This window comes from Diadema antillarum, unplaced genomic scaffold, assembly GCF_040938485.1.
Source record: "Diadema antillarum isolate AM-2024a unplaced genomic scaffold, OU_Dant_1.0 scf00000017, whole genome shotgun sequence".
Lineage (NCBI taxonomy): Eukaryota > Metazoa > Echinodermata > Echinoidea > Diadematoida > Diadematidae > Diadema > Diadema antillarum.
Window position 1 is genome coordinate 6,534,909 of NW_027270906.1, and position 26,294 is coordinate 6,561,202.

The 26,294-nt window shown below is 39.7% G+C and overlaps 2 protein-coding genes across 2 annotated transcripts; one reads left to right on the forward strand and one right to left on the reverse strand.

Moving 5' to 3' along the window:
• Nucleotides 1–388: 388 nt before the first annotated feature.
• On the reverse strand, nucleotides 389–7,911 carry LOC139726086 (small nuclear ribonucleoprotein-associated protein B-like). The gene is made up of 6 exons (XM_071637171.1): nucleotides 7,818–7,911; nucleotides 4,135–4,216; nucleotides 3,360–3,541; nucleotides 1,666–1,828; nucleotides 492–539; nucleotides 389–432 (listed from the first exon to the last, which is right to left on the reverse strand). Exons 1-6 carry the CDS (start codon nucleotides 7,818–7,820, stop codon nucleotides 389–391), a joined length of 522 nt encoding a protein of 173 aa, XP_071493272.1. The 5' UTR covers nucleotides 7,821–7,911.
• A 232-nt stretch (nucleotides 7,912–8,143) lies between these two features.
• LOC139727001 (negative elongation factor D-like) lies at nucleotides 8,144–24,851 on the forward strand. Its single transcript, XM_071637987.1, has 15 exons — nucleotides 8,144–8,281; nucleotides 11,310–11,458; nucleotides 12,166–12,275; nucleotides 12,914–13,023; nucleotides 13,661–13,768; nucleotides 14,690–14,842; nucleotides 15,515–15,645; nucleotides 16,538–16,658; nucleotides 17,655–17,834; nucleotides 18,492–18,631; nucleotides 19,466–19,580; nucleotides 20,100–20,195; nucleotides 20,775–20,915; nucleotides 21,652–21,781; nucleotides 24,820–24,851. The coding sequence occupies exons 1-15, from the start codon at nucleotides 8,234–8,236 to the stop codon at nucleotides 24,849–24,851; spliced, it is 1,764 nt and encodes a 587-aa protein (XP_071494088.1). The 5' UTR covers nucleotides 8,144–8,233.
• Nucleotides 24,852–26,294: the final 1,443 nt, after the last annotated feature.

The window sequence follows — 26,294 nt, forward strand, 5'->3', positions numbered from 1 at the left end:
ATGCAGGACTACAAGCATTCAAATATCAATATCATGGAGATTCCAAACAGCTACTGTAAAAGGAGGAATGTTCGCGTGCATTTAATTTTGTGAATTTTGCGAGAGCCAAGTTTCGCGATATAAAAATGCAGGCAAAAGTTCTTGTATACACTACATTAACATGCATCAAATGTCAGAGGCAATTCTTGAAAATTCCTTGCAGTAAAAAAGGCAGTTGACTCCAATTCGTGGAAATTTCATGCTGTGAGAATACCTTGCTTTACAGTATTAGGGCGCTACTTGTGTATTACACGAACCTCAATAGGCAGAGCTACACTGTAATTCTAAACTCAGAGAGGCTTTTACATCCTTCTGTAGGGACAATAAGAACAGGGCGACCTTTCTTTTTTCAGAAAGCCTCTTGCAGAATCAAGGAGACGTTTGCATGTCTGCCTACAGACAGACAAACAGAATATATGTATAGAGTAAGAGAATCAAGTTAAACTCCTTACCTGGAGGTCCCCTGGGTGGGCCTCTGGGAGGGAAACCGCCTGGACCACCTGGGAAATTCAAACAGAAGGATTTGATATACTCAAGAGAAATGCCTGGAGAGGAATGATATTCCTAAAAGGAGAACATATTCTAAAACTTATTTTTAATTGCGCAATTTAAAAGCTTAACTAAAAATTGAGCAAAACATATGTAGAGTTGTCAACGACTTGCCAAAAATTTGACATCTGGTCTGAAATGATTTCAAGACTGTAACTTCCTAATGCCTTGTCTGACCTTGTGCAGATTTTCTGTGATTTATTTCAATCTTATTTATTTTTCATCTTGTACAATAATGGTAACTCGACTTCATGGTTTTTGTTTCCTTATAAGGTAAACACTCCAGCACTCACTTCTTTGACAAGAGAAATGCTGTATTCAAGGGAAAACACAAGTAAAATGGCACACTTTGGACATTAGCTTTGACTCTGAATTTTCTCCATACTTTGCCTCATATCGAACAAATCTTCTTAAATGTTACACACTTCTCTTCTAGTGTAATTGAGGTAATCGTGTAAACATTAGATTTGAGGAGCCAATCATTGACTCCTTGTATTTGCATACCATTTACCCTATTAATCTGATCAGTAGATCATCCTGTAAAACTGTAAACATTTATTTTGATAAAATACTGTAAATCATTTCTTGTGCTACTGTCTCAGTGTAAAATTTAAACCTCAATCTCTGACGTATGAACTTTGTGATAGTTTCAATAATCTCTTCAAAATGTCAGGTCATATGCTTTCTCTGCATCTAGGTGGTGCAGCACAACAAATCAGTGAAAAATAGTGAAGAAAGTCTGAAGGAGAGGCCTTATTTTAAAAATACAATGAAGGGGATAATCTCCCTTCTTGAAAGTGAATTGAAGTGGATGGAAATATATTTAAAAAAAAGAAAAAAAGAATGGTATCCAATTCTAAATAATGAAATTGCCACACAAATGACATTTTGTTTAGCAGTCGTATCTAAAATGCACAGCAAATTGCTATGCCATACGAGAAAAATTACACCCTGCAATCTGTGCATGGGACACTCACAAGTTGCCTTCACAGTTAGACATTAAATGAAAATGTCTTGATCTGTCAGTTAAATTGATCAATGCCAACTGCACACATCCACATTTCATGTATTCCTCACCCATGGGTGCCATGTGTGACTGGGAGGGTCCGCCCACTCCCCTCACAGGGCCCGAGAGCCCCGCTGGTGCTGTGGCTGAAGCTGCCGCTGCTGGTATTCCCCTTCCTGCTGCCCGTGCCATTCCTGGCCCACCACCACCGCCTGGAATGGGCACTCTGGGGCCCTGGGGAAGAACATGAAATTCATGTTAGGATCTTACTTCTTCTTTTTTATTTTTTTCATTATTATTTTATAACACCAAAAATAGCATACATCATATACATCATAGACATACAAACAAAATAAAACAAAGCAACTGGTCAGACAGAGATAGTATGGACAGCAATGGAGAACTTCAAGAAAAAACAAAATATTGAGGTAGTTACATCTCTTCAAATTTGTTTGTAAAAGCTTTTTCTTGATGAAACTTTCCAAAAGACTCTAACAGTCTGTGTGCCTGACAAAATGTGGTAGCTACTTGAACAGTTTGCCATACATTGCATCCTCACTTGCTACGATTGATTCACTGGCATAAATACTTGAACAGATAAATACTTGAATAAACTGCAACGGGGTAGAAGCTAATCAGCTCGGCCATTTTGTTTTTTTTTTTTTTTTTCAAATTTTGTTTTCCTCAGATATTGAGGGTATGTTGCAACAATTTTGATTTTGCCATGCAAACAAACAGAGCATTCACTACATTCTCTATAGAAAAGCAAGATGACATAACAGTGTTATAATACATCTCTACCCTGTAATTCATCTTGGAAAAAGATGGGCACTTTTGAAAATGATGTAAACGAGAGCGAACTTTTGAAAATAACTTAGACGAGAGTGCAACAGCTTTCTACACAAAGAGCAATTCCAATTTTTTTTATCCTCAGATATTGAGGGTACGTTGCAACAACTTTGATTTTACCATGCAGACAAACAGATCATTCACTACGTTCTCTATAGAAAAGCAAGATGACATAACAGTGTTATAATACATCTCTACCCTGTAATTCATGTTGGAAAAAGATGGGCACTTTTGAAAATGATGTAAACGAGAGCGAACTTTTGAAAATAACTTAGACGAGAGTGCAACAGCTTTCTACACAAAGAGCAATTCCAATTTTTTTTATCCTCAGATATTGAGGGTACGTTGCAACAACTTTGATTTTACCATGCAGACAAACAGATCATTCACTACGTTCTCTATAGAAAAGCAAGATGACATAACAGTGTTATAATACATCCCTACCCTGTAATTCATCTAGGAAAAAGATGGGCACTTTTGAAAATAACTCAGACGAGAGTGGGACAGCTTTCTACACAATCAGCAGCAAACTAATCCGTGACAGCGTAAAACTGCTTGATACTTCAATTGCTTTTATCATCTCAGGGGAAAAACATTAGCATGGGGAAACATGGGTGGTTTGACTGGATCAGTTTTCATTCGCTGCCCACTGGGGTACATTCAAAACCATGAAAAGCGCCCGTCAGACACGTGTCAGTGAATATGTGCATCAAAGCACACACTCTGCAGTAACGGTCAACTCCAGTCAAGATTCTCCGGCTGTGTGTACTCAAGTAGAGATCAGTGCTGAAGCTGTACACAGTGTGCTACAGGATTCTTGAATATGAACCCAAACTGGACACACCTTCCTACTCTATGAATCCCCATGCTACAGGGTCTTTTAAATGCTTTTGAGACTTGACCAACAGGCGCTTACCGAATCCTTAGCGGGGCCTTCCACCGTCATGGAGACGAGATGTTCTCCCCGCAGGAGCACGAGGCCCAGTACTCTCTTTTCTTCTTTGGCAGGACCCTTGGCACTCTTGGCCCGCAGCTTTCGGAATTCCTCGCAGTCTCCAAGGACCAGGTTCATGTGCTTGTCGAATGCCAGGAATGTGCCTGAAGAAGCGAATTTTGAGCAGGATCACCTGTGACTGCATTCATTATACACCACTGTGTTCATTTTGCCACACATGGATGATATTTCCATTCATACTCTGGCTGCTGCTCTCACTGCTTATTGGCAAACACAAGTTACTTCTAAAAAGCCAATCATTATGAAAACATCTGTTGTTTTGTCAAAAAGATTAAAAAGCTGCAGCAACAAGTTCCTCTTTAAAAAGTAATCATGGATAGAATTGGATGCAAAATGTACTCCTTTATATCAATATATTTAAAACACAAAATCATTTGGTTATAAGCTAAAGCAAAACTCGTGAGCTGATGACATCATCACTTCATGCAATTTGCATATATATGGTTCTGACTGATATCTCTGCTCCAAGAAAACAGGGAACCTACACTGTCCATGATTTGTGTTTTGTTTGTATTTCAGTGAAACTGTAACAGAACTATTTGAGCATTTTGATCAGCCTCAGTTCATACAATCAAGCTGAACATGGAGTGAAGTTTCCTCTAAGAGCTGAAACCACATTAGAATTGCACGAATGCATGCACGCACGAACACAAAGAAATAACAAAGGAGGTGTTACCGATAAAGGTTCGCCCATCCTGCAGGGTGACTCGCATCCTGTAGTTGATGTGCTGAACCATCTTTGAAGTCCTTCCGATCACCTGTTTAAGCAGCAGAATAAAGGCAACTGAATGATAACTGCAGTGATTTTGTACATTGCGCATTGAGGGACAGAAGCTTGCGAGTACACTGGATATATAGAATGTTAAACACTCCCACCCCCCCCCCCCAAAAAAAGAGAAATGTTTGTTAAACACCCTCCCCAAACAATTATTAAACAAAACAAAATAAAACTAGAAAAACACTTGGAGAGCACAGACCTCCACCAAGCAGCTCATTTCCATCCAAACAGGCATGCTTGAAATCACCCAATTTCGCACGATAAAGAAGCCTTGTGTAAACAATCATCATCAGCTTCCTGCGGCATGGTGCCTTGAGCTAGCAGAGCATGCACACACTTTAATTCACAATTGTACATGTAAGTGTATCGACTCCATTTGCCAAAAGATACAAAATCCTTCAAAAATTCATAAAAATTCCTGGATCACTACCAAAATTCGATCACCTGTTCCTAGTGTCATTATGAACTTCATTATAAAGTTCCATCCAAATCCGTCAACAACTTTTTGAATTATTTGAACACAGATAAACAAATGTCGGAGAGTACAACCTCCTTGGTGGAGGTAACAAAAATCATAAAAATAAAATAAAATAAAATAAAACCCCCTAAATAAAGTCTAGGAAATACTACCCTTTGACCCTTTGGCAATTTACTCAAAATGAATACAGTTTTCACTCTGGTTCACGAGAGACGAGAAATATCTTATTTTGTACACGTCGTACACACAAGCAATGAAGCCAAGTTCTACTGTACATGTCTGTGTGACATTCTGTGTATTATCTTGGAACCCACCTGAATGAGTTGGTCTCCTAATTGATAAGGATATCATATCTGTAGTGCCTTCAGATCTCTTCAAATAGAAATGCAATTCATATTGAACTGTACTACTTGCAGATTTCTAGACTATTTCCAGTCTCACACGTTAAACCTATTATTAGTATTAACTTACTCCACTGCGCACTTTTTTGTCTTCCAGTGAAGTGAACTCTTGATGCATTTCAATATTGTGCACTATAACTCTCTATTGTATTGCAGGGTAGTTAAAAAATTGTTTGCTGTTGTATTGCACACCTACATTGTACTCAGACTGTGTGTCATCTGACAATCCTCTGCGATGCAACAGTACATCGCAAGAAAAATGCGCAAAAATATGTTGTCAATCATTTTGCCGATTTCCAATCCGATACCGATATTTCGGCAAATTTGCCGATCTGTTTTTACGATCCGATCGTAGCTCCAGGTTACACCTTGTACCACTACTCAAAATCGCTGTAAAGTTGTCAGAAGCTTTTTTTTTTTCTTCCTCTTTTTAAATTAGATTTGAGAGAAGTCGTTGAGAATGCAATGTGAATGTGTCCTCGATCCTCTGTACATCATCTGTTCGAGTTTGTGTGAGTGTGCACTCTGGCCCTGGGCGGGAAATGCATTTCTCAACAGACTTCACAATTCATAAGCAAGTTGCCATAATCATTGTGTACCGCGGTACATCGATTTTGGGCTAGTTTCCAGTCATTTAAGATTCATCACATAATATTATTATTAGCCGACTTGAATTGCAAATTGTGCAGGCAGAGTTCGTTTGCCGCATTACATGTAACGCTAGACTTGTACTAGGGTGTCTGGTAGATTTTTGCAACTGGAGAAATACAAGTCATTTCACACTAAAACATACATATCCATAATGTCCATAGTTAATACATGTGCAAAATTTCTCATCATAATCATGAATAATGGTGAAGTTATGAGCAAATAAAAACAGGGTATTTTTCATCCTCACGCTGTCAAAACCTTGGCTAAAAAGTGGGTCGCGAGCGTAATGAAATTCACTGTCAAGCGCACTCCAGTGGGCGGTGCTATTCACTGCGTTTATCACATTCAAAGCGTGCGTGTTTCTAAGGCTAAGCGCGCATCCTTGTCAGCTAGCACACACCTACCCAGCCAGCTGTGCGAGGCCCGCTTCGATCCCGCGGCACGCACTTGTACTTGCACTTGCACGCGATTTGTACACACGGGTTTACGAGACCGATGACCCATCATACATACAAACGTATCACAAACGTAGGTCTAACGGCGCGGCGGAGTAAAAGCGCACACAGTAGTGGTGCATGTGCGATACTAGTACAGCGTACATGGAGACGCGCACATGTACCGGTACTCACATTACGTACCGGCGGTGCGCTATAGCAGCTGTGTGGAGGCTGAACATCGTACCTATGCATGCAAAACCGACTCGACTGTATGGAGCTTCGCGTAAGTGCGCGCCGTAACCACGAGTCATGGCGTGTAACTACGTGTCTAGACTTGTAGGCCCCGCCTCGCTTAGTTCGCTGATGCTGTTACTATGCTGACAAGGGTATCTTAATCGCTATTTCGCGGGTTTATCCTGGGGAATAAGCGAAAAACCAATGCTATTTTTGGATTCAGCACCATTGAATCCTCCTACACAGGTATGGCCAGGTTCACAGTTGGACGGAACAGTCGAGTTATAGCGATGTGTAGGCTTAAATCTGAATTTAGGTAGCAATACGTCTTGATATCTAAACTCGGCGTAGGACGAGAAGAATGAGACCACCACAAGCTTTCATATGATACCAAATTTATGGAGATTTGTTCCCGGGATAAACCCGCGAAAATGCCTGAAAGGTGATTTTAAGCCAAAATTGTGGGTCCACTTTTTGAACGAACGCGCGCCCTACGTTTGCCCATTGCCCAACACGCACTGAACGTATCTGGTAGTCGTAAGTTTATTTGAAAATGCTAGCGCTTTTGCATTCAAAATGTGACTTTCGTGATATCATTTAGTTTCGAAGATAATATGATAGATTTCTCTTATTGCAAAAAATGTTTTGAAGTAGTTTTATGTTCTGTAGATGCATATAGACCTAGAAAATCTAGGTCAAAGATGACTTGTGAACTGGCGACTTTTGCGTGAATTTCGAAGGGGATGACAAAGCGCATCGCGCTACCGACGCCCTACTTGTACTGTAGCTCGCGAAGAGCGAGTTGTTTTGCTTGACTCACGCGATCGCGACAACATGAAAGTCAATATCAAATATCACCGCTTCCCGAGAACAGATTCGATTCATATTTACATGAATGATTGGAAGTAAGATATCTAGTAGCTCCTGTAAGTTTGGTGCAATTTGGTGATGTAGAATTCGAGGTATCTACATGGATACTAAAGTACAATAGCTAGGACAAGGAGGGCAATGCGCAAGAGGGTTCAGCCAGCGGTGGTCAGAACAGAGAATTATTTTGGCACAACTTTGGTGGAACTTCGGCCAAAGAATCGAAGTCATGCTGTCCAAGCGATGATTTAAAATCACTACATCGAAAAGAAAGACCTACACTACAGACTACAAAATTTCAGACGTGAAAATCAGTTTCTATGAAGATACTGTTGCTGTGGATTAAAACACCCTGTAGATAACACAATTACATAGGTGTGGGACTGATACAATAATGCTACGAAAATATGTAATTCTGTTTGCAAACGATTCATATACAGTTCAACAAAAAAAGGTGGAAACACAAGAAATTGTGACCATAAATACATGAAAAGTGCAATTTATATTCATTACCATTTTGATGCTGTTTGTGAAACAGGATCGAGAAAGATTCCAACAGAACGACCACTTTACTCAGCTGTCGTGTTTCAAGCGTTTGCTTCAGTCCCGTAGCTTTTCGGCATCACACATAAAACATACACACGACGCCACACCACAGAAACCACACACACGCTTCATGCAGCTGTCTCAAAAGCCACTGCTTTTTGTGGCGTCGCGCGTTGCTTGATTTATTTACCAATCAGAAAGGTTAAACCACGATCAGACTTGCAAACTAGCTGAATCACAAGTGTTTTGATTGGTCAATAAAATCCAAGATGGCAGCCCCCTATGACTGAATAGTAATACACGCAAAATACAAGACGCGAGATTCAAGAGTCCATTTAAGTGTATAAACCGGTGATAAAACTAAGAATTCAAGACCGATTGGAATGGATGAAGATGATTATGGAGATGCAGACTGGAATTACGATCAAACTGTAAGCTATGTTATCAGCCAGAGTATTTTTACTTGCAAGAGCAAGACATTTTCACCCGGGCGCGGACCGTGCTAACCGCACCAGTAGCAGTACACCCCTAGCCCTGTGCGGTTGGCTAGCCCTACAGCGCCCCGCGCCGCGCCGGTGTTAGGGCCGCGCCTAGACAGAAAGATCCGTCTGTCCGGAGGACTCTTTTATATTTTGCCATTAACGCTGTCCTCCGTAGACAGACGGAAGGTTGCAGTACCCATTGCTGTGTGGATGTTCTTAACCACTGTCTCTATGGAAAATTGGGTGAGGTACCTCACCCTTCTCGATTGCGTCTAATTCAGTTCGGGAAACCCACTCACAAGGGGGGCCCCTCCTTATAAGTAACCCGTCCCCCTTATAAGTAACCCCGTCCCCCTTATAAGTAACCCCCGGGGCACCCCTTATAAGGAGTCTCCACGCTTTTTTGCAATGCAACGCGAAAATGAAAGGACTGCGGCAATTCGCTTGATTATGTCCATAAAGCTTCACAAGTTTCCTAGTTACTCACGAAATTTGAGCAAAATCGGTTTGAGGCATCATATCTAAAATCATGGATTTAAATGCGATGTCAAACGACCCATGCGAATGCTGAAATGCGAGCGATTACTGGCGTGAGTGTCGCCAGGCGCGGCGGCGCGGCAATGCTTGAGTGCAGACGTGGCGACTGCAGTCTGCACTCAAGCATTGCCGCGCCGCCGCGCCTGGCGACACTCAAGCCAGTAATCGCTCGCATTTCAGCATTCGCATGGGTCGTTTGACATCGCATTTAAATCCATGATTTTAGATATGATTCCTCAAACCGATTTTGCTCAAATTTCGTGAGTAACTAGGAAACTTGTGAAGCTTTATGGACATAATCAAGCGAATTGCCGCAGTCCTTTCATTTTCGCGTTGCATTGCAAAAAAGCGTGGAGACTCCTTATAAGGGGTGCCCCGGGGGTTACTTATAAGGGGGACGGGGTTACTTATAAGGGGGACGGGTTACTTATAAGGAGGGGCCCCCCTTGTGAGTGGGTTTCCCGAACTGAATTAACGCCACGGCCCTAGGTCGGCAAATTTAAGCTTGTATGGTTAAATTAGCTTTTTAAGAATACATTACACCCACCAGATTAATGAATAATCCAACATTTTAGTAGAATTTTCAACGTAAAACACAGCCTGTCGCGTCGTCACATTCAAACTACAGAAACATACACTATGAATCTATTAGCCAATCACATGCGCGGTAGTTTCTACGTGTGTTTTTTTTTTACTAAAACACGTACCTCGCATGTGATTGGCTTACAGATTCAAAATGGCAACTTACTGCTCACGAACGGCGATGTACTGCTCGCGAACGGCGATGTTGCGATATCAATAAAATTTCTGCGTTATAACCGAGTTTATGTGAGTATTTCGATTGCACAATGTGAGAAATTAATCCCAAATATTGCTGCATAATGTGTCATGTCATGTCAAACTTGTTTGAATGGAAAAAAGCTGTCTGAAATTTGGTTTATCGTAACGTTTGATCTGTGCGCTACTGCTCCACACAGGAGCCGCAATCATTGACTTCGGTCTGTATACGGAGGGGATCCGTGAAGCCAGACACAGTCTCCGCGGAACATTCCCCGACGGACAGATACAGACCGATCTTTTGGTCAAGGCCGCGCCGTGCGTGACTGGCCGTGGCCATGGTTAAATTTGTGTGAATTGTGATCAATGAATAACCGTGATAACCACAGTCATAGACGATGTTGGGGTGACTATGATCTGTGAGTGATAGACTGAGATTTAGGGGAAATAAAGTTCTGTAAAAGTTATTTCATTACATTTACTTCTCAAGATTAAAGAAGCAAAGTCAACAACATCCAGCACCAGCCGGCAACCTTGGAAATGATTTCCAATCAACATGATGTCAATGATGATCAACAATAACATCATGCATGCTCTGTGACAGTGCAGTGTGTGTGTTTGCGTATAGAATTAAAAGGTACTGTACGCGTTGGGTTCAGTGCCATCAAGCTATGAAAACAGTAAACACAAAGAGACATAAAACAAATTCGGCCAAATCATGATATCAGTCCCCTCTCGTGTGCGTCTCCACTATGTGCAAAGTCTCGGGAGGTTGAAAGAAGTCCCAGGCTAGTATGATGAAATGAATGGCGGTGAATGGAGTGGGGACCTATTTCGCGATATTAAATGCCACAAACTCAATTAAACAAACTAATCGAGCTAAACTAAACATGGTTCAATTACACATCTGCTCAGTAAATTATGAACACGACGCATGACTGTGTAATTCATTTGTAAATATTACTATTATCTAGGGCCTTAGGCTATAGAGGGAGGAGGTGCTGATCTGTTGACATGGTTGAGGTACCCGTACCCTTTTAAACCGCGCGAAGAAAATGCAATCGCATGCAGTAAAATGGCATTATTTCACTACAGAGATTCAGAATCAACGGGACGGTCACGAAATTCAAATCTGCAGTATTTATGGCATATGTGAGACAAAACATAGGCAAATTTGTTTTATAGACTTTGGGAATATTACAAGCTGGCTACAGGCCCAGGCTGGCCTGAAGAATTTAAAACATGATTACTTGTCCTAAGCTCCTTGTATGCCATTCATATTGCACTCTAGCACAAGCTACATAAATGAAGAATCTAGCCTTTTTCTAGTATACATTTGTACTAAACAGGCAGTCATACTAATTTTGATTAAGTACAACAGGACAGGGGCTGTACATTGTACACTGTATGTGTCTTCTGTCACTCAGTCATGTCACTATGTGGCAGCCCAGAGAAACGGTCTATACGATCGCGATTGAATTCTTTGTGCTGTGTTTACAATCTTGTTTCATACAGACTCCAGTAATAAAGCAACCTTGGGGAAGAATTGTGTTAAGATTATTGAAAGTATTTTCTTCGTATAAATTGTACGTTACTTCATACCAGCTTTTTGTTTTTCACTTACAGTAGCATTAAAAGAATTCTATGTGTCTCTTATAATCAGGATCCTCCCCCAGATGAGGAAGAGGAGGAGGAAGAAGATGAGGATCCGGACCGATACAAGGAGGATGAAGCCATACAGAAGGAGTGCTTGGAGGCGTTTGCCAGCACAGATTACATCATGGAACCTGGTGTCTTCAAGGATCTCAAGAGGTCTGTAGGATTACCCTCTCCCAGCCCCACTCTATCATGCTGGTTTCTTGTCTGTCTTTCTTTTGCCACCTGCTACCATTTCCTTTCCAGCTTTCTTTAGGTAAAGATTCAAGTGAGCTATTATATGACTACTTATCTTCTATAACTATCTCCCGTTACTTCTGCATCATTCCTCGCCCCTTTAATATTGTACTTCTTTTGTCGTCTTTGTGAAAACCAATTGTTAAAGCAATTGATTTTGACAAGGATAGAGGATGCTATGGTAGCTGAATTTGTATGAATCCCCCCGATCCAGAAGAGGTACAACCCCACCAATCAACATGCCCTCCAATTTAATTTGTATATTTCAGGATTTGTGCCCTCTGAGAATTGAAGGGTCTGCAGAAAAGATAAGGGTTAACAATGATACACGTAGATGTGAGAACTGAACTTGATGAAGTGACAACATCATCTTCATTATTTTATTCACCTAAAAATTCTTACATTGGTAGTGAAAAAGAAAACAAACAAACAAACAAACAAACAAACAAAAAATTTACCAGTAGAAATAAAATTGTGAAAACCTCATGTTGCTTACTGAAAACCAGAATGATTATTTGAAGCAGGAGAGAGTTGGGAAATGTTATGGGTTCATTAGAAAAGTTCCAAGATAAGCCCAACAGACTGACCGTGACAGGCTTGACCGTTGACTTTTCAATCCACCGCAGATATTTCAAAGCAGGAGGCGTTCCAGAGCAGGTAGTTGTCCTGTTGTCGGAAAATTACACCGCAGTGGCCCAAACTGTGAACCTCCTGGCAGAGTGGCTCATCTTTACAGGTAAGACAGCATATTATGCTACACTGTGTATTTGTTCAACATCCTCCCACAAGGCATTACCTTTTAGTAAAAATCTGGTAAGTTGTGGAATTTGGATGCACTCTATTGTAGCTCTAAGCCTTATTTTCCCCATAAGCAACATGCAGCTTGACTCATTTTCAGATGTGTTCTCCCAAAGAATCCAGCAGTTGTACATTTACAGTACGAAGTATACACTCTTTATAATTGAACTGATGAGACACTATGTTTAGAGGTTGGTGTTCAATATCTTACTAGAAATAACAATGTAGAAACTATGTATTATTTTTTTTTTGGAAGTCTTCTTTTCATAAACAGTTAGCAAGTTGCCACATTATATCCATAGGTAAAGTTTCAAGTTGGATTTTGTAATCACCTTGTGTCATCTTTCCATAATAGGTCTATACTGAATCTCCGTCATACAGACACTGTCTAATATGGTCTTAAAGGAATCTTGGTTGACGTTTCACTGATTGGATGATATGTGATAAACTGGGCTTTAACCATTAAAATACTTGTACATTTATATGCACAATTGATTACCATAACTGTCGTATGTGAAATATAGTGGCTGTCTTGAGATATTTTAAATGCATTTTTTACTCCCTGACTTGAGACAGATGTGAGTCCTGCTGAGGTACAGCAAATGGTGGAGGATCACCTCAAGGTTCTCATCATCAAGCATTTCGATCCCAAGAAAGCAGACACCATCTTTATCGAAGAGGGAGGGGTGAGTAGAAGGCATTGCAGTGATTCTACTTTCAATGATGTCATTTTCCAAGTCAATTATTCATGCACTATGAGGTCATGCTATGATATGGAGGATTGCGATCTATTTAGGCAAAGCAACACAACCTTTATGTATAGTGGCCATTATTGTGTGTATACCTCCCTGTTAGGGAATGTAAGTAGTAATGTATTTTTGTTTCCATAGTATGGAATTCATATGTGAGGAGAAAAAAAATCAATAATCCCATTCAAACAGAATTTGTAGCCTAAAGAATATTGATATCTGCTCACAGTTAATAAAAAAAATGGGATTTTCTTGCTAAAACCTTTTCCCACAACATCAACTTGTGTAATCTTTGAGAAGCAAGAAACAAAAGCAGGGATTTAGGAACATTCTGTCACTTTGAGAGTAAATTTAACTAATGCATCAACATGCTGCCCAAATATGATCACATCCCATGTTGATGTATCAATCTCTCTACCTACTATTTAGCAGGATGACTTTTCAGTGAATTTTAGTAAATATTTTAGTTTGAAAAAAAAAAGAGGTATTGTAAGTGAATTAGCTTATTCTTGGGGGAAAAAAAAAATCCCTCTCATTTAGCACCTTCTCATTCCACCCATACTTTTTCTTCTAGACTCCAGCCTGGCTTGAAGCCATGATCCAACACAGGACTTGGCGCTCTCTCTTCTACCAGTTGGCGGAGTCTTACCCCGACTGTCTGATGCTTAACTTCACCATCAAGGTACCATTTATGTCAAAAGTTTCACCAGTGACTGCAATGAATTTCACATGTTTCTAATTATGCCAACTGCTGACACAGTACATGTGCTGTATCAATTCTCGTGAACAAAATGAAGTCAGCAAAGTTTGCATGCTTTGATATTTGAGCTGGTATGCAAGAAAGTTTTTGCTAAACAGAGTAATCCATATGTCAGCCAGGAACAGAACCTGGTATATCATGGCAAGGTGTGACATAAACGCTTGCCTGATTGCCCAGAGCAAGTGAAAATCAAAGTTGGGCAAATGTTTTGCCCGAATTGGGCAAGCAAAAAGTTTTCTCCCCTTCAAGCCGATGAAGTCAACCATATAGAAGCCGAAAGATAATATCTGTTTGACGATGCAACATTAATTTCATTTCACCAACTTTCCAAAACTTTAATGTGTAGAAGCCACAAAGCAATAAAACATCAACATTCACTAGAACCAAATTTTTTTACTCCAATGTCTTTGAACATGAATCAACATGTACTATTTATTCAGATGTTTGTGTTTTATCAAGCCTGTGACTTACAAGTGATTCTCTACATCATTACTTATATTTTTTTACTTTCTTTTGGGGCAAGTAAAATGCATGTTCAGGCACATGTTCTGCAACAGTTTACAAATCTGCTTGCCCAACTGGGCAAGTGATGAAAATATTAAGTTATAATGTAGCAACCTGCATGGGCAGCTTTGCTTTTAGTATATTGCAATCATTCTCTCCTTGTAGGGAGGTTGACTTTCTCCTCCCTATTGTGAACAAAAATTTAAGTTTTAAATCTTGCCCCCAATTTCAGGCTGTCTCATGTGTGAACAGGCTGAATGTAACCTGTTACCTTTTAGATGTTCTCTGGGTAAGTCTGCGGAGATCAAACTTTCAAGATTTATTTCCCCTTCCCTACAGCTGATATCAGATGCCGGCTTCCAGGGGGAGATTGGTAACGTGTCGACCGCCTGCCACGAGATCGGTGTCTTCTCCAAGGTCCTTCAGACGTCCATCAACAAACTCCTGGAGGGTGGGGAGGAGGCCATTACCAAACATCTCCCAGAATTCAGTGTGAGTTCTTCACTTCCTGCTTTCATCATGGCCCAATGGCAGTCCAGTGTTGCATGGATTGTCATTGGAGTAATGACTCCATTAACCCTTTCTGTGCTATGGAAGTTGGACAGTGTGTACAGTGCTATCTGGGTTTCTGTGACAGTTGGCACTCAAAGCACAAAAAAGGTTAAAGGTAGAGAGATGAGCTGCTGTGTATGGTTGATTTTTTGTATGTATGATTTCTGAATTGGCATGACAACTGAAAGAGCAGTTCAAACAGCCCACTGCTGCCATGGCGGGTAATGGCTTTGGGAAGCACATACTACGGTAAAAGGTAACTAATCTGTATTTTGACAACAATTCACTCACACTGCAAAACAAGTGAACATGGAGAAAACTACAAATAACATAAAATATACTTCATCTACCTTGAGATCAAGGATATAAAATAATATTACTTATACACTGTAACAAGCACAAAATTTGCATTCTCTCAATATTGTGCTAGTTTCATGTCACCAAAAAATGTGTGAAAATTTCCACTTTTACAGCATTTTGATGTACATTTAATTTTTTTCATAATGTGTGATGTACATCAAGAATTTTCATTTTCAATTGTGATACCAATGAAAGTGAGACTATTGCTCTCTGGGTGTGGGTCTCTTCTCTTGTATGCCTTCATGTGAACAGAAGATGGTATGCCACGGTCAACACACATTCCTGTATGCTGAGGTCATGATGCAGCTGCTAGCGAGGCAGGATGGGGGAGCGTCCATCATCCGCAGACTGTGCCAGGAAGTGCAAGTCGTCGGCCATCAGAGGTCAGACCCCCTGACCTTTGACCTTACTTTCAATGCTTGCATGCCAGAAACAGATCCTCCTATTAGAGTTTCTTTATCCTGGGCGCTGTCGCATTAAAGTTGAGATGAAACATAAGATAGAAGATGAATCATAAGTCTCTGAATTCTCAATTCTTATTGGCTCAATTTTCAATTCTGACTTACGTTTGATTTTCTGACTTATGTCTGATTCCATTTTTTTATGCAACAGGTCCCTTGGGATGTTATGACCTCTTTAGATGTGTACTCTTATAGGCACCATCAAGTCAGCTGCTAGATTTGGTCTGTTGTTTGGTTGGTTTGATTTTGTGTAGTTGAGTTGTGCTTTAGGGTTTGTGGAAGGAGGAAGCAGTGCTGTATTTCCAGACTTACATTCACAAAATAACTACCTTCATGAGGAGGTCTGGGTGACATCCATGAATTAAAGTTATCTGACATGGTGGCTTGTAAGGTTTTCTCAGGTCAATGCATCAACAGGGTTGATAATAGTCATTGCAGATTCCAAGTAGCTGACTTTGAGGGTATCAGACTTTGTTTCCTGTAAAATCACAATTTCGGAAATTATGCTCACTCATTTCACTGGAACACATAAAGCATATTTTTTTTTCTCTATACATAGAGATACAGTTGTAGTATTTGAAATGTAGTAGGTATTGCCAGTATTTTGTAGTCTTCTTTTTGTTCTTTTCTATGCCATGATTCATCATGTTGACTCTGTGCTCTACCTACTATTGCCATTTTCTATAGGCAGACCAAAAGAGTTTGATGAAGTGTTCTCATCCTCAGAGCGAAACAGTGAGACTTGAATTCTCTGCCATTAATATTTTGTTTTGATTTTTCATTTGTTATTGTTTTTCCTTTTCTGATTGGTCAGAGGTGAGGGTGTGGCTCAGATAAGCCTTGCAGTCAGTAATGCTACCAGCTACCCCCGAGCCTGCCAGGCTCTAGTCTCCATGATCCAGCGTAAGGCTCTCAATCCGGCTGACATTACGGTGGTAAGATCCCTTGGGTCACATCATTTCTTCTCAGTGCTGTTATGAACAAAGTTGACATTCCCTGTGCTATGTCGTATATGTTTCTTCATCTTTTGTTTGTGTTGAATATGTGCTTGGCAATAGAAATGCATTTGAAGTTCAGAGATTAAAATGGGACTTACAAGGCTTTTAAACAGAATTGAAAGATGATATTGAATTTTGTGTGTGTGTGTGTGTGTGTTTAGTGTACTAGTCACTGCAGTGTTTTCGTATACAAAGTGCTATATCAAAGGTACATGTAATATGTCAGAATATTATGTGACAAGATATGACCAGCCGATCCCTCTCTTCACATGGACAAAAGAAACATGAGTTTGTTGAACATGCAACAATCTATTTCTAGCCTTGCCATCAAAAGAGTTGTGTAGGTCTGTGATATCTCATTAAGAGTGATTCAATGGCTATTAGTACTGCTTGAAATTTGTATAAACAGTGAAACTTGTTTTGTGACCACTAATGTGGCATGATAGCCTGTGTGAACAGATGGTCAGTCATAAATAGGTGGCTGGCCAATTTGATTTCAATTGCATATAACCAATAGTTAGTATCTACAACAAACATCCCTACCATAAAAATAAACATGCAGAAGATGTTGACAATTATAAATTATCAAATATACTAAACAGATGATTGTTCGAAAGATCATACTGCATCAGCTTCAAAAAAATATTGGTCATTATTTTGTTCACATATATATGAGAGCTTCTGAAGAAAAAGGAAGTCAGATACCTGGCATTTCGTGTACTATTAGACAGGGCCTAAACCTGATTCTGTCACTAGTGTACAATCATGAAATTTTTTATCATAGGAGACAAATTAACTGATGGCTGATTGTGTGATACAAGTGGTCACCACATAAACATCTTGAAGCAAGTGGGTGCTGTATGCACTTGGCCACTAAGGCAGTTTAGACTGTATGTGATTGTCATAGCACCTCTCGCTTGTCCATCACCCTAGCTATACAAGATGTACAGTGATCCAGACCCTCCCCCGGTGGAGCTGATCAGGGTGCCCCAGCTTCTGGTCCTGTTCATCGAGACCCTGTTCAGGCCCGGCGCCTCCATCAACCCGGACCACCGGCACAAGTACACCTACCTCCTGGCCCATGCCACCTGTGCACATGAAACCTGGAGAATGGTGAGTCACCCTCCCAGACCTCTCACCCACTCATCCTGGACGTAGGCTGGTGTATGCTGAAGATGGAGCATGGTCATGTTTTTCACATGAGTGGGTCTGCAGTAAATGCTGATTTATGTTATAGCAAGGCTTAGTCTTGATTGCAACTTTATTTGTGAATCTTAAACGTTTTTCAAGCCTATAATGTTACCTTGTGCTCAAGCGTGACCTCAGTAGCATGTTTAGATTGTTGTTGTTATGTTGGCAGTTATATAATTATTGAGACTTGTGTGGCCTTGTGTCAAGCTGACAGCATTATGTTCTATTTTACTTGAATAAGTGTAGATTGTCAACTCATATGCATGTCACATTCCAAAAGTTGGTGCTCATAAATACCCGTAGAAATGACAGCTGTTAAAACCTCTAGAACCATGTGAATTATCTGGAAGTGAAGTAGAGTGAATGTGTCAGTTAGTGACCAAGTTAAAGCATTTCCAGCAGTGTGTATGGTTCATGAAAGTGAGGTAAAATATGTGTTAGAGGGGGTTAAATGTTGAAGAAATTGCTTCACATTTTGTAGATTGTAGCCATTGTAGCTCAGTGAAATTTGACTTGACTCGGTTGCATTGTAGCTCAGTGAAATTTGACTTGACTCAGTTGACTTCTGTTTGACTCCAGGGCAAGAGGACATCGGTCACCAAGGATGAGCTGAAGGCAACCAACACGGCGATAGAGAAGGTGCACGCAATGTGCAGTGCCGACAAGAAGGGTGATTCAGAGCTGAGCATGGAGCTTACCACTGTCTACCAGTGCATCAGGTAAGCGGGAGGAGACTGGAGGGCGGGGATGTGGCACCGTCCATATCTGATTTTTACACAGCTATGAACCCTTTGATATTCGTCTAGTAGAAAATGAGATCCTAATACAGACTTTGGCAGTGGAATCTATTAAAATTTCCTGTAAAGGATTAAGACTTCCACAATAATTTGCCAGAAAAGACTTCCACTTTAAATGGGGTACTTTCTGTTTGTAAAGGTGTCATTTATAATGCAGGGCTTCCCACTAACCCATTTTTTCTACTGGTCCAACCTGTCTGTCTGACCAGTAGGTACCCAGTTTTTCTATTTGTTACTGGTCCATTCCTGAAAAAGTTGCTGGTCCGACAGAGATTTTTTACTGGTCAGGAACTGTTGAACCAGTGCCAGTGTGCAGCATTGTATAATGGCATGAGTGAAACCAAAAATAATAGATTTACTAAATTAACAGCAAATTATGTTAGATAATATAAAAGATGAAGGTAAGAGATTATTATGCAGAGGGATGAAGAAAACTCATACCTACATTGTAATATAAAAGGTTTTTTAAGTTCATTTGTGTACAGTAAATGAGCAAAGAAATGAAAGATAGACAAAATTGATCTCTTGGCATACATGAGGGATAACAAAAGGAGAGAGAAAAAAAAAGGAGGGAAGGAGAATGGGGAATGGAACAGATGGTAGGCTAGACAGAAGAACTGTTGTTGATAAACAAATGTAATAACTGCGAGAAGTTTTAAATGAAAGCACTTTGTAATCTTTTGAGGAAAATATTCAGCTGTACTCCACATTATATGATTATTTCATTTTTCTCCTCTTAATGTCACTCCTGTGCAGATATCCTGTGGTTGCCATGGGCGTGGTTTACTGGGTAGACTGTGTGGTTCAGGACCCCACCTTCTTCCAGCGCCTCACCGACCACACCCCAATCCACCTGCTCCTTTTGGATGAGGTAAATCCACCCAGTGAATTTTGACCTTTCATGGGCATAAAGATAGAGCCTGAATGCACACTCTGCCTCCTGATTCTACATTTTGCTGGTTTCATTGATTCTGCGATAGCAGTGGAAGCAAGTTTTATCGATCTTGTAGCTCCCTGGTCAAGAAGACATGTCCACCAATGTAAACTTGTTTGAAACATGCATCACTATCACATACTCTTAGGCTGCTTTATGCGATACTATCAGGTTCACTAGTAGATTGATATTTGATGTCATGGTTTGAAAATGTCTGTCCTTGCCTTATTTCTTCTTTTTTTTTCGTGATCACTTCTCAACATGATAGACTCACATGTGCATGCAAAATGGTTGACTTTCATAGCTCTTCCTTCAGAGCAGGTTGTAATGAGCTATAAGGCTTTCATCTTTGTTGCAACAGAAATGTTCCCATGATGGATAAGTCGTCCTGAAAAACATCTTGTCTTCATCTAACTTGATAATCAATAGAGTGATGATAACTTTGTGTCATTCCAGGTTGTCAATTGTCACCAGCTGCTACATTCCAAGGTCCTAGAACTTCTCATCAGGTTGTTTGAAGACCCGTACCCACAGCTGGATGTTATGGTACAGGTGAGACCAAGGATATAGTGTGATTACCCCTGAACAAAAGTCTGTCTAAATATAGCTTGCAATCACTGTGTGACAATTGCAGATTAATGAAGATTAAATACATCAGTGTTATTTCACACTTTGATCTTAAACCTTAAAAGCATGTGTCTTAATATTTCATGTACACCTGTCACAAGTCTGTTCATAAGAAATGAAAAGTTTGGCCAAACATTTCCTATTGGTGTCTTACCACTGTACTTTGGCTGCCAACAGACGGCTTGATGACGAACTATATGATATGCCCTTGACTTAGAAATGAGTCATCTCTTCACTGGTGTTGTATTTTTAATACCATTTGTATTCTTGTGTTTAACTTTCCCATCTAAACACAGTTTAAACACAGTTTCCCCAGTGTCGCCCTTCCAGAAAAAGTCTTATCCAGTTCTCTCTCTTCTTACTTCTAGTTATATCTCTATATGTATTTTTTAGTTTTATATTCTTACTTCACTATGTGGGCGGAATGTACGATGTGGAAACCTCTCCAACTTTTCTTGAAATCGTATTAATGTGACTGTAATGTTGCTAAATTTCGCTTGTCAGATGGAGCTGAAGAAGACAATCCTTGACCGAATGGTGCACCTACTGAGCAGAGGCCACGTGGTGACGGTCATCCAGTACATCGCTAAGTGTGTGGAGAAACAGGACACTGACATCTCCCTCATCAGGCACTTTGTCACTGAGGTAGGCCTGGTTGCCGTGGCAACCTTGCATCTTCCTATGTCAGTGCAGTGTATGCACACACGTGGAGCAGGAGCATTAGAAACTTATGTTTGTAGTTATGATGGGATTACTAGTGTTCATCTGACCATTGGTGTTGGAGATCAATTTAAATATGGTCAAACTTTAAATCACCCTATCTGTGTAGGAGATGAGTAAGAATTCTATACATAAATGTAAGAATTAACAGAAGTCTGTATGCTTCTAAGTAAGGTTTATTGCATTTCTTTCATGAGAGTAAGCCAAAGTTTGAAGAAATCTAGTTATTCAAGGGTATGTGTGATGCAGATGTAGTGAGATGTGAGGCGATATGAAGTATTCAATCTCTTTTTCCATAGAAAGGATACTGTAACATACATTTAGCGAGTCTAATTTTTTGTAAGTCGGGACTTCCTCACAATTTCACTAGTGCTCAAATTCACGATCGTGGAGTACAGTGACGAATAGAGAAATGTACACATGCATTTGGCATTCATGTCAGGATAAGGGTTAATATTTTTGTGTGTTGTTAAATCTGCAAAGAGCACCTGACTTGTGAAATTCACAAAAATAAAATCCTTGTGAAATGTAGGGCATATACAGTAGCTGTAGATGGAGGATGAGATTTTGATGATATGGTGAGATCATCTTGTTGAGATGCTGAGAGTGATAAATCCTGTGTAGGTCAAGGTGTTATTAACTTGTTTCAATCTTCATCTAGGTGCTGGACATGATTGCTCCTCCGTACACATCAGAGTTTGTCCAGATGTTCCTCCCCATCATTGAGAACAGCGATATCACCGACTCCCTTCGCAACGAGGACGGAAAGGACCCAGTTTCAGACTTTATTGGTGAGTCAGTTAGGGATCAATGATGTTAACCTAGTGACTCTTGTTTGCAATTTTTAATAAATCTCGTGAAATGATTTATGATGAACTGTGGCTACTGCCCTCCAGCAAAAAGTATCCATAAACTAGCAGCTTACAATAAATGTTCTCATACTTTTTTGAGTGATATACAGTGGACTCCTGTTATAGCAAAGCCCTCGGGACTGGCAATTTTCTTTCGTTATATCAAAATTTTGTTATGATTAAACAAATAAACAATTAAAAACATACAGCGGATAATGTTGCAGCCTGAATTTTTACTTTGTTGTAATTTCTCAGAATTTCTTTATAACCGTGTTTGTTACAGAAATAGGTGCACTGTAGGTTTTTGTTTTGTTTTGTTTTGTTTTTATATCAAGGAGTAACTGTTATGCAGTGTGTGGAGATAGTAGAATTACATCCTTGGCAGTATCAAAGAAATCAGTGTGACTACAATTGATGAATGGTTGCAAATCATTGGATATAAAAAAAATTTAGGCTCAATGGCTGTTTTTTTATGCCTCCGCCACGAAGTGGTGCCGGAGGCATTATGTTTTCGGGTTGTCCGTCCGTCCGTCCGTCCGTACGTCCGTACGTACGTCTGTACGTCCGTACGTCCGTCCGCATTCGTTTACGCGATAACTTGAGTAATATTGACTAGAATTTTACCAAACTTGGTCCAAGTATAATGTATGATGGGGCAATTACTTGATTAGATTTTGGGTGAACTCGGCCAAAGGTCAAAGGTCAAGGTCAAATCATTAAATTGTATCTGTTTACGCAATAACTCGAGACTGGATTCAGCAAATTTCATCAAAACTTTGTCTGAGGATGATGTATGATGGGACAATTACTTGATTAGTTTTTGAGTGAAATTGGACAGAGGTCAAAGTTCAAAGATCAAGGTCAAATTCTAAAATTTATCTGTTTACGTGATAACTCAAAACTGGATGAAGCACTTTTCACCAAACTTGGTCCAAGGATGATGTATGATAGGGCAATTAGTTGAGTAGATGTTAGTGTCATTGGCAAGAGGTCAAAGGTCAAATGCTAAAAACGTTGCTATTTCCCTCATATCCATGCAATGCCCGAAGGTATTTTCTTGAAACTTAGTGTAGACATGTACTACTGCATAAAGATTCTCCAGAGAGAGTTTCATGTCATAAGATCAAAGGTCAAAAGGTCAAAGGTTAGGTGAATATGTCACAATTTCGCTTTTCTCGCAAATGGTTCAATGTATCTTCATGGAACTTGGTTCATACAAATGTACTGACTGGCAGGGATTTTCTAGGGAATGTAGGGGTCATGGGTCAATAGTCAGGGGGGGTCAAAGGTCAAGGTCAACTCCTCAAAATTTTACCATTTCCCTCATATGCTATTATATGCAATGCTTGCATTATTATTTTTAAAACTAAAACTTGATATATACATGTATTCCCTAATGGAGATTCTCTGGGAAATTTCAAGCCAGAAGGTCAAAAGTCAAAGGGTAAGGGTCAAAGGCCAGGTTTAAATGCAAAAAAAAAAAAAAATATGTTTTATACTGAAATTACACTCTTTCTTCATACCTTGAAAATTACTCAATGCATAAACTTATAAAAGGGTCGGTCAGAAGTCAAGTAAAAATTCTCAATTCCCCAAATACAGGTACCTGCACTCTTAGACAATTATAGCAAACCTAGTTCAAGGAAAGTGAACATTCAAGATATTTCTGACAAACCTGTCATTTCAATATTTTGTCAGTTTTGTGAAACTGTCATAACACATTGTGAAGACATTGTACCATACACCTATTGGGAGAATCATGCATTATGGCGGAGGCATCAGTCGCCATAGCGATATTTCTAGTTTTTTTTTAATTAGGCCAAAAAAAAAAAATTGTTGCATTGGCGTAACCCGCCAGACCCTAAAAATTCCGCCGACCCCATGCTTTTTTATTATTTTTTTTGCTATCGATATCAAATATCTTGTTGATTGCGATCGCGATCGCACAAACCCGGAAGTGGAAACAGCTCTGGGGATATCGGATGTACGAGGGAGTGATCTAGCACCTCGCATAAACCTTCCTTGATCAGTACGTCATCTGTTTCCAACACGGACGCGTACTCTAACAAGATTTATTCAGTGTATACGTAGCATTCAGACTGCAATGTATTGTGCACAGTTTTGCCATAGGTTTCTTGTGTGGAGAACTTACACGAATCTGTATATGTGGGACTGTAATAGAGATCGCCGTGTGCGATGAAAAGATCGTACATATGGGTCAATTTGCATCTATCTTATCTAAGTCAAAATAGTAAAATATGAAGTGAAAACATTCAGGATAGGGATTTCAACATCTTTAAAATCTGTGAAGGGGTATAATTCCAGTAATATCGGTCTCATAAATGATTTGTAGAATAGATGAACACAGCACATTCGGTGCAGCAGTTATAACTGTTTACTGAGCTGAGCACGAGTTTTACACGTAAAATGCAGGTAGCAAAAAAAAAAAAAAAAAAAAAAAAAATCCGCCCGACCGACCCTATTTGAAAATCTCATGTTACACCAATGCAACAATTTTTTTTTTTTTGGCCTTATTATCACATGGTTACTGGTTGATGCCACAATGTACATGCATATGTAATATCTTCTGATTCTAAGCTTTCAACTGTGCCAGTTAGTACCATGCTTTTTGCATACAAGAAGAACCCGAGAATAGGGATGCAAGGAGCTCGTTTGTAATTTTTCCATGGAGTCATTGTGGGTTGACACAAATCAGTATATCAAGACCTCACTCCTTGCAGATCACAGAAAAGTAGCAAAATTAAGTACTGAAAGCTACAGTCATGTCCTCATGTTTTATGTGCCATGCTTGAAGCAAATTTTGATCTTTCCACCCATATTGTCTTTAAGATTTTTGCTAGTTCTATATCTTCTGAGTTGTATTTGTGTACTCTTTGTTTATCTCTTTTACCCTATTTCTACCTTTGCATCTCATATGACCACTTAGTCTGTTTCACTTTCTCTTTTTCTTTCTTCAGTCCACTGCAAGACTCATTTCATCATGATGTAGCCTACAGACTGACCACATATCTTGCCTTCTTGACCACACCAGCCCCCCTCCAGAAGATGACAATACCCCCCCCCCCCCATCAGCATTCCCAGAAGCAGTATTTGTAGGTTGTTACCAGACATGAAATGTCCCTCGTAAATGCGTTTATATCTTCACACAATGATATCATGACGATGATTATGCGAATGTGGAAGCTCTTTCCTATCTGAGATTGTGACGAATTAAACTCATGTGCCAAAATTCACGAAGGTAGTTTGAATCTAGTCCGTGAATTATGCAAATTCTAATAGTGAAAATTCGTGTGACGTTTTGGCCCCGATACTGGATGGTGGTTTGAAGACAGACCATGGTTTAAATTTAAGTCATGGTCTTAAATGAGCGTGAAATAGATGTAGCTTAGACATGCATGTATCGACGTGCAGTTGTTACAGGAGTCGTTGCTGTACGCAATCTGTCAATCGTATTTATGCAGAAGAAATTTGCGTAAACCGTGGTCTAAACTGAAACCGCTTTTGTAAATTTGGGCCATTGTGTACACCAACAAGTATCCATTTTTAAATGCACACTGACACATGCATGTCCAAGAAAAGCCCATTTCTCGCTTGTTTTTAATATTCCATGGACTTCACTTAAACCATGGATTTGATATGAACTACTTTTGGAAATTCGGGCCATGGAGTTTGCCCATGTAATGGTAGTGCTACTAGTCCTACAGTGTGTGTGCAACCCTTCAAAAGGGATTCTTTCTGCAAGTGATTCTTTTTTTTTTCTTCCAAAGATATTGGTAATAAAATGCAACAGGTCATTAAAAATCTTATCAAAAATCAGACAGATATCAAGAGAGTAACAATCAGTAGATGTCAGAAAGTTGTCAGGTATGGCATCACGCAGGAACAAAGAAAAACTTGCTAATGGTTATTCGGGTGTGACACTAGTCGAAAACTTGTATTCGTGTATGCAGAAAAGGTCAAAATGAAATTTTTGCTAGAATTTGTTGGAAGGATTGAATTCTCTTTCATTTGGAGGCTATGTAAAAATATTATATCTCATTCATATTTTCATCAGAAATTAAAAGGTTTTTCTTTTTTTATTTTGTTTAAAGTATGAATGACAGGAACATACAATGAAGGGATATGAGATGAGAGACCAGCATTTGCTGAAAGCCAACAAGTATTTATTATCAAGGCATACTCATCACACATTCCACTGACAAGGACGGAATTCATTTCCATAGAAATGCATGAATAACAACGCTTAGAAAACATCAAAATATTCCATTTTTACTTCAAATTAGACATCACAAAATTAGTCTCAAGTCCCATTTTCATATTCATGCTCGCTAGATTACAGGAATTCAGTGTTATTCCTCCTTTAAAATTCAAGTTATTGTATGAAGGGGATAAGTGACTATGAACATTAGTAATGAAAAATCATTTCTGAATG